The following is a 17,438-nucleotide window of genomic DNA, read 5'->3' as shown; positions in this document are numbered from 1 at the left end:
AATTCTTCTGCCTCAGCCTCCCGAGTAGGTGGAATTACAAGCGCATGCCACCACACTCAGCTAATTTTTGTATTTTTAGTAGAGACAGGATTTCACCATATTGGCCAGGCTGGTCTCGAACTCCTGACCTCGGGTGATCCATCCCTTTCAGCCTCCCAAAGTGCTGGGATTACAGGCGTGAGCCACTGCACCCGGTCAGATCCTTTGGTTCTTTTATATATTTTTTAGAGACAGGGTCTGGCTCTGTTGCCCACACTGGGATGCAGTGGTACAATCACTGCAGCCTTGAACTCATGGGCTCAAGTGATCCTCCTGCCTTGGCCTCTTGAGTAGCTGGGACTATAGATGAACACCACCACACCTGGATACTTTTTAAATTTATTGTAGAGATGGTGGTCTCACTATGTTGCCCAGGCTGGTCTTAAACTCCTGGGCTCAAGCAATCTTCCCAGCCGGCTTCCCAAAGTGCTGGGATTGCAGACATGAGCCAGCGTGCCCAGCCAGGGCTCCTTTTATTTTTAGAGAGAGAGTCTCCCTGTGTCACCCAGGCTGGAGTGCAGTGGTGCAATCACAGCTCACTGCAGCCTTGAAATCCTGGGCTCAAGGGATCTTCCCATCTCAGCCTCTCAAAGTGCTGAGATTACAGACATGTGCTTCCGTGCCCAGCCAGGAGCACCTTTGAAAATTCTAAGTACAACCGTGTTGTTCCATGGCTCAGAACCTTCCAGGGGCGCCCATCCTGCTAGGCTGGAAGCTCAAGTCCTGACAATGGCTGTCCAACCCTTCCTGATCTGGCCCCAGTCCCTCTGTGACTTCATCTCCTACCAAACCCTCTCACTCGCTCCACCACAACTGCACCGCCCCTTTGCTCTTCCTGGACTCTGCTGCAGGTTCCCATCTCAGGGCTTTGGATGAACTGTTCCCACTGTCTGGAAGGTATTTGGAGGAAGAGCCTTTCAGACTTTGTCACCTCTGTCAAGTGGATGCTCAAATGTCCCTTTCTAAATGAGTTCACCCCCGACTACCTGACAAGCCCAATTCCCTCACCCTATTTCACTTTTTCCTTTTCTCCACAGTGCCTGGCATCTTTTTTTTTTTTAGATGAAGTCTCACTCTTGTTGCCCAGGCTGGAGTGCAATGGCGCAATCTTGGCTCACTGCAACCTCTGCCTCCCAGGTTCAAGCGATTCTCCTGCCTCAGCCTCCTGAGTAGCTGGGATTACAGGTGCCCGCCACCACGTCTGGCTAATTTTTTTGTATTTTTAGTAGAGACGGGGTTTCACCATGTTGGCCAGGCTGGTCTCGAACTCCTGACCTCAGTTGATCCATCCCTTTCAGCCTCCCAAAGTGCTGGGATTACAGGCGTGAGCCATCGTGCTTGGCCTGAACATACCTTATAATTTAACATGTTCACTGTTTATTATCTGTCTCTTCATGTGAGAAGAGAAACCCCACAATGACAGAAATCATCTGTTTTGTTCACTGATCTGTCCTCAAACCTAGAACAGTGCAGGGCACATACTAGGAGTTAGTAAGTGTTGAATGAATGAATAAATGCATGGGGAGAGAGTCACTGGGGTTGACCACATTCCTTAAGAATCCACTTAACTCAAAAAAAAAAATGATTGCCGGGTGCAGTGGTTCACACTTGTCATCCCAGCAACTTGGGAGGCTGAGGCAGGAGGATTGGTTGAGGCCAGGAATTTGAGACCAGCTTGGGCAACATAATGAGACCCTATCTCTACAAAAAATAAAAATAGTCAATCAGGCATGGTTGTGCACACTTATAGTCACACCTACTCGGGAGGCAGGAGGATTGCTTGAGTCCAGGAGGTGGAGGCTGCAGTGAGCCATGATCACACCATTGCACTCTTGCCTGGGTGATACAGTGAGATCCTGACTGTAAACAAAAAGACATATAGCCAAGCAGAGGAATGTTTTGAAACTGCAGACTAGAACTTCTCCCCACTAATAACTCTGGCTCCTCATGATCCTGCGCTCCCAGATCAGATCCAGCCACAGGGACCTCTTGCTGCTTCCTAAACCAATCATGATCTTTCTCACTTCCAGGTTTGTGCCCAAGCTGTCCCCTCTGTTTGGCCTATCTTCTCTCTACCACCTCATTTGCTTGGTTAATTCCTTTTTCTTTTTCAAACAACACAGACATCACTTCCTCCAGGGAACCCTCCTGGGTTTCCCTTGCCAGGCCCATCTTCTTGTGCTCCTCTCTCCACAGCCCTCCCCACATTGAAGCTGTGACTGTGGTGTCTGTCTCCCTGAGAAATTCGAGGACAGGGCCTATAGCCCCTTGGAGCTGTATTTCTGGCACCTGACCCTTTAGAGGCTTTCTGTATGAAGACACTTGTGCTCCCAGCATGGAATAAACCATCCAGGCTGCAGGGAGCCCATGTGGGAGTGAGGGCAAGAGGTTCCTTTCTGCCTTTTTGGGGTCACAGCTCTATGGCTCCTCTCCCCGTGCCTGGGCTTGGCTGGTACACTCTGAGAGCTCTGTTCCTGCCAGGAGCTCCAAGGGGCCTGTGGACCAGTGGGGGCAGGGACATCTTGTAGAACTGAGGGTTCCAGGCTCAGGACACTTAGCCTCGAGACTGATGCAGGGACCTTGGGCTGGGAGGGTCCGACCAGTGTGCACCTCGGCCAGGATCCTTCCCTGACTCGGGTCCTGGAGGCGGGGATGACGTACCGCCACACGAGGCAGGTGCCTCTGCTCTTCAGGGCCGTAGATCCCTGGAGGCCGGAGCACACACGTCCGAAGAGCGCCTCCTCCTAGCACACAGGGAAGCATGGTCAGGGGTCAGGGGAGGAGCAGCCCACAGAGAGAAGGAGAGAGAGGCCACCTCTGTCTCCTGGTCCTTACCTGGACAGGCTAGAGGGGAAGACCGGCCCAGGGGCTTCCTCGTTCAATTTGTTATTCTCTTAGTCATTCAACAGACACTATTCAGAGTCTCACTCCCACCTCCAATCCCCCTGCCCCCACCCTGGATGGATGCTGTGAAGAAAGTAAGGATGACCAAGAAATGGTCCCTGCCCTCCCCGTGCTTACAGTGCAGTCACAGAGGTAAGAGCCAGATGCAAACATGTGCACAGCCGGTCTGTTTACCAAGCACTCAGCAGTGATTTTCTTTGATGCCCCTTGAGTGTACTACTGTGCCCATTTTACAGATGCACACAGATGCACACACCCTCATGCCCATAGCTCTTGTTCTCTCTTTTTTCTTTTTATTTCTTTCTTCTTCTTCTTCTTCTTCTTTTTTTTTTTTTTTTTTTTTGAGATGTAATCTTGCTCTGCCGCCCAGGCTGCAGTGCAGTGGCGCGATCTTGGCGCATTGCAACCTCCGTCCCCCAGGTTCAAGCAATTTTCCTGCCTCAGCCTCCCAAATAGCTGGAATTACAGGCACCCACCGCCATGCCTGGCTAATTTTTGTATTTTTAGTAGAGACGGGTTTTCACCATGTTGGCCAGGCTGGTCTTGAACTCCTGACCTCAGGTGATCCACCCACCTCGGCCTCCTGAAGTGCTAGGATTACAGACGTGAGCCACCGCACCCAGTCTTGTTCTCTCCTTTTTCTAATCATCAGTTGGATAAGGACCAGTTGGATAAGGACTTATGTATAGATAAGGACTATATAATAGATATCTAAGAGACAAGGGCTCTTAGAGAGGTCCTTCTATGTTCCTGGTACTCTGATACGTCAAGGTTGGAGATGTTATAATCCCTGTCTATGGGAAAAAAAAAACACAGCTCAGAGAAGGGATGTGGTTTGCTTCTAGTCACACAGATCAGCATGGTGGAGCTGAGATGGGGATCTGAAGTCCACACCGTTTCCACTAATGCCCCTGCTTCTCAGAGGTAAGGCAAACAGTGAACACTGTATTTTAGCCAACACAGCCTTGGTTTCCTCACATGGAAAATGGGTGCTTTGGAAGTGTCAGCAGCTGCTACACTTTCTAATCAATGCAGAAAGGAAAGAGCCGGGGTCTGTACCCCTTTCACTGCTCTATCTCTGCGGAGCTCCCCAGACCCCGACAGAGCTCAATCTAGGGCTTCCCAAATTTTCCACCGGAGGCACCCAAATGGCAGAAGTGGGTGAACATGTCTCTCCTGGGGTGCTCTGGGGGTACAGTCTGGGGGTACATATGTCTGCCACAGACATATGTCAGTCTAGTCTTACGAACACCTACTACTAGCTGGGAGCAGTGGCTCACGCCTGTAATCCCAGCACTTTGGGAGGCCAAGGCAGGAGGATTGCTTGAGCCCAGGAGTTCGAGACCAGCCTGGGCAACATAGAGAGACTGTCTCTACTATTTATTAAAAAAAATAATAATACAAAAAACACCTACAAAGTATTTAGTTTATCCTCATAATTCATGTTTAAGATTTTAAAAAATGTTCTTTTATTTTTATTGCCATATAGTAATTGTACATATTTGTGGGGTAAGGGGTGATGTTTTGGCTCTGAAGTTTAGAGTGCAAGGGATACCTAAGGTTTTTACCTCCATGAATACAGCGTGTAATGATCAAATCTGGGTAATTAGCATATCGATTAATATCACCTTAAACGTTTATCATTTCTTTGTCTTGGGAACATTCACATCTGCTGCCTGGGCAATAAAGTGAGACCCCATCTCTGACACACACACACACACACACACAAAAAAAATAGCCAGGCACCATGGTGTGCACCTATAGTCCCAACGTTCTGGGAGGCTGGGGTGGGGGAATCGCTTGAATCCAAGAGTTTGAGGCTGCAGTGAGCCATGATAGCGCCACTGCACTTCAGCCCGGGTGACAGAGTGAGACCCTGTCTCAAAGAAAAAAAAAAATCCACTCTTCTAGCTATTTGAAAATACACAATAAATAGTTGTTAATTATAGTCACTATATAGTGCTATAGAACACTATAACTTTTTTAAAAAAAGATTTTTAGAAAATATTTTAAATGACTTCTTTTTTTTTTAAATATAGTCTTGCTCTGTCGCCCAGGCTGGAGTGCAATGGCACAATCTCAGCTCACTGCAACCTCCGCCTCTTGGGTTCAAGTGATTCGCCTGCCTCAGCCTCCCGAGTAGCTGGGATTACAGGCATGTGCCACCATGCCCCACTAATTTTTGTGTATTTTTAGTAGAGGAGGCGTTTCGCTATGTTGGCCAGGCTGGTCTTGAACGCCTGACCTCAGGTGATCCACCTGCCTCAGCCTCCCAAAGTGCTGGGATTACAGGCATGAGCCACTGCGCCCAGCCTAAAAGGACTTATTTAATTAATTATTTTTAGAGACAGGGTCTCACTCTGTCACCCAGGCTGAAATGCAGTGGTGCCTCATGACTCCCTGCATCCTCAACCTCCCGGGCTCAAGCAATTGGCCTACCTTAGTCTCCCAAGTGGATGGGACTACAGACTCATACCACCACACCCAGCTGGTTTTTTTTTTGTTGTTGTTGTTGTTTTAAATTTTTAATAGAGATAAGGTCTCCCTATGTTGCCCAGGCTGGTCTTGAACTTCTGAGCTCAAGCAATCCTCCCACCTCAGCCTCCCGAATTTCTGGGATTACAGGTGAGCCACCGTGCCCCACCTTAGTTTTATAAATTAATTAACTCCCAGCCCCAATTTCTCAACTAAAATGGAGCCTCTTGGAAGAGGTTCCACTCTCCCTCCCAAGGAATGGAATCCCTGAGTGGGTCATCCTCCATGACTGCTTTCCTTTGGGGAACCCCTCCCCTCTTCATGAGGTCTTAGGGGGACCATCAGTCTAGAAGGAGGCCATGGAATGTTCTCACCCATGATGTCAAGAGGGGAACTCTTGATATCATGGACACCAGGACCTAAAATCCTAGGAGTGGAGTCACCCAGAGGAAACTGGTCATCAGTTCCTGCCACCCAGGTCCCTGAAGCTGCCTTAACACTATCCTTTCCAAGCCCTGGTGGTCGTGTTTCTAGAAATCTATTTTCTAGAAGCTAGCCCACATCCTTAGTTCCCTTTCCTCCATAAATGAGCCAGGGCCAGTGTCTATGGGTCATAACGAATGCCCTGACTGCTACATCCTCTGAGCCCCTCACTTTACCTTGAGGTCGTGTGCAGTGGGTTAAATGGTGGCCCCTAAAAGATATGTCCATGCCCCCAAATCTGTGGATGTCACCTTAGTTGGAAAAAGGGTCATTGCAGATGTCATTGAGGAGCTCAAGATGAGATGTTCCTGAGATATCCAGGGAGGCCCTCTATCCAATGACAAGTGTCCTTAAAAGACTCACAGAGAAGAGACAGACGGAAAAGAGGAGAAGGTGATGTGAAGGCGGAGGCAGGGGCTGGAGCGATGCAGCCACAAACCAAGTAATGCCTGGGGCCACCAGAAACTGGAAGAAACGAGGAAGGAGTGCAGGCCAGGCACGGTGGCTGTTGCCTGTAATCCCAGCACTTTGGGAGGCCAAGGTGGGTGGATCACCTGAGGTCAGGAGTTTGAGACTAGCCTGGCCAACTGGTGAAACCCCATCTCTACTAAAAATATAAAAATTAGCTGGGCATGGTGGCACATGCGTGTAATCCCAACTACTCAGGAGGCTGAGGCAGGAGAATTGCTTGAACCCAGGAGGCGGAGGTTGCAGTGAGCCAAGATCACGCCACTGCACTCCAGCCTGGGCAACAGAGTGAGACTCTGCCTCAAAGGAAAAAAAGAGGAAGGAGTGCAGACTACCTGAGCCTCCGGGAGTGCAGTCCAGCTGACGCCTTGATTTCAGACTGGCCTCCAGAATGGTGAGGGAATAAATGATTGCCTTTTGTTCATTTGTTTTTGAGAGAGGGTCACCGCTCACTGCCATCTTGACTTCCCTGGGCTCAGGTGATCCTCCCACCTCTGCCTCCCGAGTAGCTGGAAGTACAGGCGTGCACCACCACACCAGACAATTTTTGTATTTTTTTTGTGGAGACAGAGTTTTGCCATGTTGCCCGGGCTGGTCTTGAAATCCTGGGCTCAAGCAATCCTCCCATCTTGGCCTCACAAATTGCTGGGATTACAGGTGTCAGCCACCATGCCCGGCCCATTTCTGTTGTTTTAAGTCATCAAATTTGGGTGGCATCGTCTGTCACAGCAGCCACAGGATACTAACACACCCAGAGACAGAAGATGGGAGGACATAACTGCATTAACACTGAGCTAGGATCTGCATGCCTCAGGACTCTGCTTCCAGGACTACGCTGGAACTGCATTGAGTCAGAAAAACAGTCTCAGGAACCCGCTTGGATAGTAGGGAGTGGAAATGACCCCAGGTGACTGCAGCTGGACTCCTGGAAGGCAGGTATCAGGTGAGCTTTCCTGTAAACAGCCTGCAGCTAATTTTAAACTCTGGGTCACCTGGGCATAGTGGGAGGAGGTCGGGTTGCAGCTGACGTTGGCAGGCAGGGCATTGGACAGCTACTTCACGGAGGGCCAGGGTATCTATGACTCTCCTGACCATGGAAAGCTGCAGATGCTCATATAAATAATTCTTGACTGGAGGATTAGGTGTCTAGAGTACAGGCTGCTGGGCTGGCCAGCAGAGGCCCCAGGTAGAGAAAATATTATTCAACTGCACAAGGTTGAAACCTCTGGGAGAGCAGCTGGATATTTCTACTGGGATCAGGGGTCCAGGCCTGACTGGCCCAGGGTGATGGAGAGTGGGGTGGGGGTTGGGGGATGGGGAAGATTTTAAGGAAAAGAGTCAGTGCTCAGGGACCTGCTCAGCTGGGGCTGCAGCACTGCACAGTGATTAAGCCCCAGGCTCTGGTGTAAAACTCTCCTGGGGTTCAAATCCCATCTCTACCACCTAACAGCAGGATGATATTGAGTGAGGTCAGTTCATCTATCTGTTTTCTCACCTGTACATTGAGGATTATTATTATTATTATTATTATTATTATTATTATTATTATTGAGATGGAGTCTCGCTCTGTTGCCTAGGCTGGAGTGCAGTGGCACGATCTCGACTCACGCAACCTCCGCCCCACTGGGTTCAAGGGATTCTCCTGCCTCAGCCTCCCAAGTAGCTGGGACTACAGGGACGCACCACCATGCCCACCTAATTTTTTCATATTTTCAGTAGAGATGGGGTTTCACCACATTGGCTAGGCTGGTCTTAAACTCCTGACCTTGTGATCTGCTGCCTTGGCCTCCCAAAGTGCTGGGATTACAGGTGTGAGCCACTGCACCCAGTGAGGATTATAATTTTTAAGCCCCCCAACTCTCCAAATCCACTTGGCTCTCAAGTTCAGAGAGTTTTGATAGTGAAGGGAAACCAAGTTATCTGATTCTTTTTACTGTCTGAATTTTAGGAAGCTATATATATATATATAGTACAAAATATATATATTTTGTACAGACAGGGTTTTGCCATGTTCTCCAGGCTGGTCTTGAACTCCTAAACTCAAGTCATCCACCCACCTCTGCCTCCCAAAGTGCTGAGATTACAGGCGTGAGCCACCGCACCAGCCCAAGTAGTGATAATTTGGATAGCACGAAATTTATCTGAATAAATTTGGCTCTGAAGTTTAGAAAGCAAGGGATACCTATGGTTTTTACCTAAAAGGCGTGTTGTGAAGGGTTAATTTGACCTTTGCATATAAAGTTAGCAACCTGTGGGAGAAGAGTCCATGAAAAAATATGAGATAAAATTAAAATAAAGGGAAAAGTAGAATAAAGAATGGGGCCGGGTGCGGTGGCTCATGGACTCCCATGCCTATAATCCCAGCACTTTGGGAGGCCGAGGCAGGTGGATCACTTGAGGTCAGCAGTTCTAGACCAGCCTGACCAACATGGTGAAACCCCATCTCTACTAAAAATACAAAAATTAGCCAAGTGTGGTGGCATGCACCTGTAGTCCCAGCTACTTGGGAGGCTGAGGTAGGAGAATCGCTTGAACCCAGGAGGCGGAGGTTGCAGTGAGCCAAGATCATACCATTGCACTGCAGCCTGGGTGACAGAGCAAGACTCCTTCTCAAAGAAAAAAAAAATAAGAGATTAAGAATTGTATTTTAAAGAAAAAAAATAGCATGCAAAAGAGGCCTGGCATGTAGTGTGCATTCAGGAAATATGGACTATTTGCATTCTATTATTACTCATCTATAACCAGAAGAGGCAATATAAAAAGGCAGCCAAGGCCAGGCATGGTGGCTTATGCCTGTAATCCCAGCATTTGGGAGTCCGAGGCAGGAAGATCACTTGAGGCCAGGAGTTTGAGACCAGCCTGGACGACATCGTGAGACCCCATCTCTACAAAAAAAAAAAAAATAGAAAATAAGCCTGGTGTGGTGGCACACACCTGCAGTTTCAGCCACCTGGGAGGCAGAGGCAGGAGGATTACTTAAGCCCAGGAGTTCGAGGCTGCAGTAAGCTATGATTGTGCCATTCCACTCCAGCCTGGGCAACAGAGCAAGACTCTATCTCTAGAACAAATAAGTAAATAAGACGGCCAAGGTAGACTCTTCTGGGAAGTTATTGAAGCTCGAGCCTTTGGGCCTCTCCCTTGCAAGGCCCCTTCAAAGTGTTATATCTCATTCCACACTCATAATTTGGCGCTCTTTTGTCTAAAGAGAGACCCTAAAGCTGGATCCACTCCTGTGCAGGAGAAAAGAGAGCCAGACCTGGGTTTGCTCAAGTCTCTTCACCACCTGACTGTGAACTATGTAAGGGCAGACACTGGGCCTGACTTCTGGGCTGTATCCCTGGCGGGGTGTAGCCACACAGCAGGTGTTCAGAATGTGCTGAATGATGAATGGGCGAGACCCTGGGAAACCATCCTTTGGGAGGAAGGTGAGCCTCAGTCACACGTTAGCATGAATCACACAGGTATTTTGGATGAGGCAGCAGTGGGCAGGTGCATTTGATATAAGCAGAGCCCCATGATACTCACCTGGGAGAGGCATCCCATTGGCCATGAGGGTCAATTGGTCGGCGATGGCTTTAGTTCGGGAGTAGTGGTCTATGTGCTGCCAGAGGCCGGGACAAACAGAACCACCAGAGAGGGTCAGCAATGCTGCTGGCAATGCTTGCCCAGCCTGGCCCAGCCCCAGGGCTGCACCTTCCCTTGGGACTCCCACTGGGATATGGCCAAGCCCCAAGCCCCATGGCCTTTCCTGTCCCCCGGGTGGGAGAACAGTGCATCTCCTTCCAGAGCCACAGGAGCAGAGGAGCACTGGGTTTGGAGCAGTAACAATGACTAGGCCCAACTCAGGGAGACTCCTGCCGGCTCCAGACACCTGTCCTTGCAAGGCTGATGCTGGACACACGCGGGATGAATTACCTACACATGGCTCTTTTGTGTTCACATGGCATTTTCACATTGGTTAAATTATTTCCTGCTCTGCACAACCCCATGGCAGTAGTGTTACCATGCTGGGATGAAGAAACAGAGGTTTTTCTGGGTGCAGTGGCTCATGACTGTAATCCCAGCACTTTGGGAGGCCCAGGAGGGAGGATTGATTGAGCCCAGGAGTTTGAGACCAGCCTGGGCAACACAATGAAACCTGTATCCACTAAAAATACAAAAGTTAACTGGGCGTGGTAGTCCCAGCTACTGGGGAGGCTGAGGCAGGAAAATCACTTGTACCGGGGAGGTGGAGGTTGCATTTAGCTGAGATCCTGCCACTGCACTCCAGTCTGAGTGACAGAGCAAAGCAAGACCTTGTCTCAAAACAAAACAAAACAAAACAAAAACCACCTGTAATCCCAGCACTTTGGGAGGCTGAGGCTGGCAGATCATGAGGTCAGGAGATGGAGAACATCCTGGCCAACATGGTGAAACCCTGTCTCTACTAAAAATACAAAAATTGGCTGGTCGTGGTGGTGTGCACCTGTAATCCCAGCTACTTGGGAGGCTGAGGCAGGAGAATCCCTTTAACCTGGGAGGTGGAGGTTGCAGTCAGCCAAAATCGCGCCACTGCACTCCAGCCTCGTGACAGAGTGAGACTCTGTTTCAACAAAAAGAAAAAAAGCCGGGCGCGGTGGCTCACGCCTGTAATCCCAGCACTCTGGGAGGCCGAGGCAGGCGGATCATGAGGTCAGGAGATACCGACCATCTTGGCTAACACGGTGAAACCCTGTCTCTACTAAAAATACAAAAAATTAACCGGACGTGGTGGTCGGCGCCTGTAGTCCCAGCTACTCGGGAGGCTGAGGCAGGAGGATGCCGTGAACCCGGGAGGCAGAGGTTGCAGTGAGCTGAGATGGTGCCACTGCACTCCAGCCTGGGCGACAGAGCGAGACTCCGTCTCAAAAAAAAAAAAAAAAAAAAAAAGAAAAAAGAAAAAGTAAAAAAACAACAAAAAAACAAAACAGAGGCTCAAAGGGCTTAAGTGATTTGCTCAGGGTCAGGGTCACATGGGTAGAATGTGGCCAGGTTGGGGAGTGCTGATGCCAGCCAGTTTTGGGGGCCCCTTCCTGTTAGGACGCATCCTGAGTTGTGAAACCAATCTTGGCTTCCACCCATTCCTACCCTCTGAGCTGTGGGTCCCCGGCCCTCAGGCCCCGCCCACCTCTCCCGGAAGACAGGTACCTCGTCCAATGGGAAATATGGCACGGAGTCCTCATCGCCCTGCTCTATGGGCTTCCCGCCAAATGCAACGTTGACAGTGCTGGTATAGATGAGCCTCGGAACCCGCTGGCGAACACAGACTGCAGCAGCAGGTGCACATAGCAACAAATACACACACACACGTGCAAAGACACAGACACACACACGGGACACATGGGACACATGTGAGCATGGAGTCGGCTAAGGAGGTGCCATGCAGATCTCCACCAAGTTTTCAATGCACAACTTGGACCCCCGAGACCCTCCCAGAATCTACAGCTGTTCAGGAGGGAAGAGTCTTCTGCCCTTCACTTAGGGTGCGGTCAAGTTCCTGCTCTGTGGGCCTCTGGGAGCCAGGCCTGCTCTTTATTCTTTCTCACTGTGGCTTGGACCCCTGGGCTACCTTGCCAGAGACAGGTCAGAAGAAGGTCTCACTGGATGGAGACATAGAAAAAGGCACTCTAGAATCAGAGACATATGGGATAAGGCAGGACATGCCCAGGCAGCCCACACATGGGTCTTCGATTTTGGTGCTTCAGCAACTTTTTATTGATTGATTGATTGATTGATTGAGATGGAGTTTCACTCTTGTTGCCCAGGCTGGAGTGCAATGGCACAATCTTGGCTCACCACAACCTCCGCCTCCCGTGTTCAAGTGATTCTCCTGCCTCAGCCTCCCCAGTAGCTGGGATTACAGGCATACGCCACCACGCCCTGCTAATTTTGTATTTTTAGTAGAAACAGGGTTTCTCCGTGTTGGTCAGGCTAGTCCCGAACTCCCGACCTCAGGTGATCCGCCTGCCTCGGCCTCCCAAAGTGCTGGGATTACAGGCATGAGCCACCACGCCCAGCCTTATTTATTTATTTTTAAATTTTATTTATTTATTTATTTATTTTGAGACGGAGTTTTGCTCTCATTACCCAGGCTGTAGAGCAGTGGTGCTATCTCGGCTCACTGCAACCTCTGCCTCTCAGATTCAAGCGATTCTCCTGCCTCAGCCTTCCAGGTAGCTGGGACTGCAGGCACCTGCCGCCACGCCTGGCTATTTTTTTGTATTTTTAGTAGAGGTGGGGTTTCACCATTTTGGCCAGGCTGGTCTCGAACTCCTGACCTCAGGTGATCCACCCCTGTCGGCCTCACAAAGTGCTGGGATTACAGGCGTGAGCCACCGTGCCCAGCCAGCTTTGGCAACTTTTCTTTTTCCATCCCCTAAGCCCTCAGAGGTAACTCTGGTCCCCACGTTCCCAGACATGCTAAGACCACACTGACACACTCATGCGGGGCCCTGGGCAGGTCTGCAGTGCACAAGGGATGTGCTGCCCCCAGGCCCTCCCATTGATGGCAGGAGGGCCCCACCTCTGTCTCCCAGCCCTACACCCTGGGAGCCGGGCCTGCAGCAGGAGAAGGGAGAGAGGGCGAGATGCACAGCAGGTCATACCTGGTTCTGAGCACCTACCATCAATCACTAGTTTGGTGCCTCCGACATTTATAGACTCAATCTGCTCTTTCTGCAGCTAAAAGACAAGACAGATGAGAAAGTCATGGTGCTACCCATGCCTTCTTTTTTTTTTTTTTTTTTGAGGCGGAGTCTCGCTCTGTCGCCCAGGCTGGAGTGCAGTGGGCGATCTCGGCTCACTGCAAGCTCCGCCTCCCGGGTTCCCGCCATTCTCCTGCCTCAGCCTCCCGAGTAGCTGGGACTACAGGCGCCGCCACCACGCCCGGCTAATTTTTTTGTATTTTTAGTGGAGACGGGGTTTCATTGTGTTAGCCAGGATGGTCTCGATCTCCTGACCTCGTGATCCGCCCTTCTCGGCCTCCCAAAGTGCTGGGATTACAGGCTTGAGCCACCGCGCCCGGCCTACCCATGCCTTCTTGCTGAGGCTGGAAGGCTGCGCTTGGGGTCAGGTGGGACGGGGCAGCAGGATGTTCACCTCAGAGACAGGGATCCCGAAGGCCCACCTGGAGTGTGGGTGCCTGGCTCTGCCACCATCTTCCTGGGTGGCCAGGGAACGTTCTGCCCCCACATCTGGCCCTCAGCAACCTAATCTGTAAAGTGAGGGCCAATCTCCTCCCCTGGGTGGTGGGCAGGACTCAGTAAGACACTTGAGAGGACCTGGTACAATCCCTGGCACAGAAGACAGGCTCAGAACCTGCTCTCAAAGCCTCAGTTTCCCTATCTGTAAGGTGGACATGGTAATATGGGCTGGGCCCTCATGAGGGAGCTGGGGTGTGAAAAACAAAAACTAGGCGGCTATGAGGGCTCCTATGGGCCAGGGACAGGGCGAGAGCTTCCTGATCCACGATCTCATTTAATTCTCATCACACCAGGAGATGAGCTCCATGCTTATTTTTAAGCTATATTTATTATTATTTTTTTTGAGATGGAGTTTAGCTCATGTTGTCCAGGGTGGAGTGCAGTGGTGCAGTCTTGGCTCACTGCAACCTCTGCCTCCTGGGTTCAAATGATTCTCCTGCCTCAGCCTCCCAAGTAGCTGGGATTACAGGCATGCACCACCATGTCCGGCTAATGTTTTTGTCTTTAGTAGAGATGGGGTTTCATCACATGGGTCAGGATGGTCTCAAACTCCTGACCTCAGGTGATCCACCTGCCTTGGCCTCTCAAAGTGTTGGGATTACAGGCATGAGCCACTGCGTCCAGCCTATATTTATTCTCTTAAAAAATTTTGGCCAGGCGTGGTATCTCATGCCTGTAATCCCAGCACTTTGGGAGGTCAAGGCAGGTGGATCACTTGAGGTCAGGAATTTGAGACCAGCCTGAGCAACATGGTAAAACCCCATCTCTACTAAAAATACAAAAATTAGCCAGGTGTGGTGGCGTGTGACTATAATCTCAGCTACTCAGGATAATTGATTGAATCTGGGAGGTGGAGGCTGCCGTGAACCGAGATCGCACCACTGCACTCCAGCCTTGGAGACAAAGTGAAACTCTGTCTCATAAATAAATAAATAAATAAAAATAATAAAATTTACTTTTATTATTTTTAAATAGAGATGGGGTCTCATTATGTTGCCCAGACTGGTCTCGAACTCCTGGGCTCAAGCAATCCTCCCACCTTGGCCTCCCAAAGTGCTGGGATTACAGGTGTGAGCCACCATGCCTGGCTCTATATTTATTCTTGTTGCGGCTGTTTTTGTTTCATAGGCAACACGATCAAGGTTAAAAAGAATTCAAATAGTAAAATGGGTGTATGGTGAAAAAGAAGTTTCCCTCCCACTCCTGATTCCAAATCTTCCTTTTCCCTCCCCAGAGGCAGCCACTGTTAAATTTCCAGTGTTTCTCGAGATAATCTGTTCTCGTTAATATCAGCATATAAGCATGTGTGAGTACAGAAATAAACAGTTTCTTTAGCTTTTTTTGGAAACAAACAGGATAATGCCAAACACTGCTTTGCACCTTGGAAACTGTTTTTTTAATCTGCACACTTTGAGTTACCTCTTTCTTTTGAATGGCTGCATAGAATTTGACTGTAAAACACAATTTATTTAAATAGTCCTCAACTGATGGGTTATTTCTGGTGTTTTGTTATTAAAAACAATGCTGCAAATACACAAATGAGTGTAATTTCTGAGGCAATGGGTGTATGTATGTTTTGGTGGATACTATTACATCGCTCTCTGAAGAGGTTGTGTTATTACTAATAGCAATATCCTCACTTTCCAGATGATGAAAGAGGATCAGAGAGGTTAAGTAAACTTGCCCTAGATAACACAGTTATGAAATGGCAGAACTGGGGCCGGGTGCAGTGGCTCATACCTGTAATCCCAGCACTTTGGGAGGCCAAGGCAGGTGGATCACCTTAGGTCAGGAGTTTGAGACCAGCCTGGCCAACATGGTGAAATCTCGTTTCTACTAAAAATACAAAAATTAGCTGGGCGTGTTGGTGGTACCTGTAATCCCAGTTACTCGGGAGGCTGAGGCAGGAGAAGCACTTGAACCTGGGAGATGGAAGTTGCAGTGAGCTGAGATTGTGCCACTGCACTCCAGCCTGGGTGACAGAGTGAGACTCGGTCTCAAAAAAACAAAAACAAAAAACAAACCCAAATGGCCGAACTGGTATTTGGTCTCATGGATGCAGGATGCAGGGTGGGAGTAGCCCAAGTCCTTCCTACAGCAGGTGAAGCATGATAGGGAATGCATGGGCCTGAGGGCAGAGCCAGGACTGGAACCCTACTCTGTCTAACTCTAGGTGTTATGTGTGAGAAGCCCACCTTCTCAGCCCCAGACATTCCATAGGAAGCCATGTGGAAGACACAGTCCACCCCTTTGAAGGCACGGTACAGGGCTTCTTCATCTCGGACGTCAGCCTGCACCAGAGGAAAGAGATGAGGGAAGGGGGTCCAAGTCCAAGGCAAGAGATAACACCTCTGCACCTTGCCTCCTCTCAGAGCTGGCCTCCTGACCCAGCCCAGGCTAAGCCTCTGTAGCATCAGGAAAGGCTGGTGGGGAAGGATTCACTAAATGATCCTACAGGGCACTGTGAGCATCATCCCCTGCTCATTCATCACACTCTCTAGGTCACAGGGGCTGTGCTAGGTTTATGTGTACTGTTTCATCAACTCCCAAAGAGACCCTGTGAAGTAGGTGTTAGTTACTATTGTCCCCTTTCTGTGACCACAGCTGCCCAGCTGGTAGCACTGGAGCCAGACCTATAGCTCAAACAGTCTGGCTTCAGGGTCTGTGCCCCTAAACCCCACACCACAGGTTTCACATCAAACACTGGCTCCTGAGCATCACCACCACCCCAGTCTATTAAGACCCTTGTCCCTTGTACCTGGATGAACTCGGTTTCCGGGGACAGTTCCCACTGGGGTCTGCGGCGATCAAGCAGAATGACAGGAGTGCCACTCTTGGCCAGGTGGGATCCCAGGCTAAAGCCCAGGTAGCCTCCTCCTCCAGTCACCAGAACCTTCTGCCTGGCAACCTTTGTGGGTTTGGCTTGAGTCTTCTGCTGCGGCGCTGGTGTTGGGGTTGTTGTTGACTCTTTGGGTTTGGGCCCAGTCCCAGACCCCTGTCTGGGCCCAGGTCCTAGCTCTGGCTCAGGTGTAGACCCAGCTCCTGGCCCAGGTACCGATCCAGCTCCTGGCCCAGGTACTGACCCAGCTTCTGGCCCAGCTCCTAGACCGTGTCCCAACCCAGCTCCTAGACCAGGTACAGACCCAGATCCTGGCCCAGGTGCAGACCCAGCTCCTAGACCAGGTCCAGAACCAGCTCCTGGCCCAGGTATAGACCCCACTCCTAGACCAGGTATAGACCCAGTTCCTGGCCCAGGTACAGACCCAGCTCCTAGACCAGGTATAGACTCAGCTCCTGGTCCAGGTACTGACCTAGCTCCTGGCCCAGGTCCTAGACCTGGTCCAGTCCCTGAAATAGCACCAGGCCTCGGAGCAACACCAGAACCCGCCTGAGGTCCTGGAATAGCTTTGGGCCCCAGTCCAGGCCCTGGAATGGCACCAGGCTTTGGTGCAGGCCCTGACTCAGACCCTAAACCAGATCTTGGACCCGAAACCTCTCCACAGGCCTGGCAGACGGGGCAGCTTTTCTCACCCTGGCCTGCAGCTTTGCAGGCCTCTGGGGAGGAGCCTGGGGGGTTGGACTTCATCCTCTACTGAGCCATGCAGACCCAGAAACCGACCACCTGTGGGAAAAAAGTAGAAGAAAGAATGCTCTAGAATCGTTTCACGTCACATAGATTATTAGACCTCTAGGACTGAGGGGAGCTCCAGGTGGAAATTAGAGACTTTCTGAGTTCCCAGGGAACCTGTCCCTTTCAGAATCTCAAGAATCTCCAGTGGGGGCCTGGCGCGGTGGCTCACATCTGTAATTCCAGCACTTTGGGAGGCCGAGGCGGGCGAATCACTTGAG

The 17,438-nt window shown here is 50.3% G+C and overlaps 1 protein-coding gene across 1 annotated transcript in view; it reads right to left on the bottom strand.

Moving 5' to 3' along the window:
- The window catches only part of LOC105485003 (short chain dehydrogenase/reductase family 42E, member 2), a 40,709-nt gene that overhangs the window by 11,077 nt on the left and 12,194 nt on the right, over positions 1–17,438 (bottom strand). The window contains exons 3-8 of the mRNA XM_011747150.2: positions 16,348–17,211; positions 15,785–15,880; positions 13,011–13,068; positions 11,536–11,654; positions 9,895–9,970; positions 2,701–2,783 (exon numbers count right to left, since the gene is read on the bottom strand). Coding sequence (XP_011745452.2) covers positions 2,701–2,783; positions 9,895–9,970; positions 11,536–11,654; positions 13,011–13,068; positions 15,785–15,880; positions 16,348–17,175 — 1,260 coding nt within the window. The 5' untranslated portion in view covers positions 17,176–17,211. The remainder of the gene's footprint in view (positions 1–2,700; positions 2,784–9,894; positions 9,971–11,535; positions 11,655–13,010; positions 13,069–15,784; positions 15,881–16,347; positions 17,212–17,438) is intronic.

Source organism: Macaca nemestrina, chromosome 18, assembly GCF_043159975.1.
Source record: "Macaca nemestrina isolate mMacNem1 chromosome 18, mMacNem.hap1, whole genome shotgun sequence".
In the NCBI taxonomy this organism is placed as follows: Eukaryota; Metazoa; Chordata; class Mammalia; order Primates; family Cercopithecidae; genus Macaca; species Macaca nemestrina.
The sequence above is the reverse complement of the archived record's forward strand: the minus strand, read 5'-3'. Positions and strand labels throughout refer to the sequence as shown.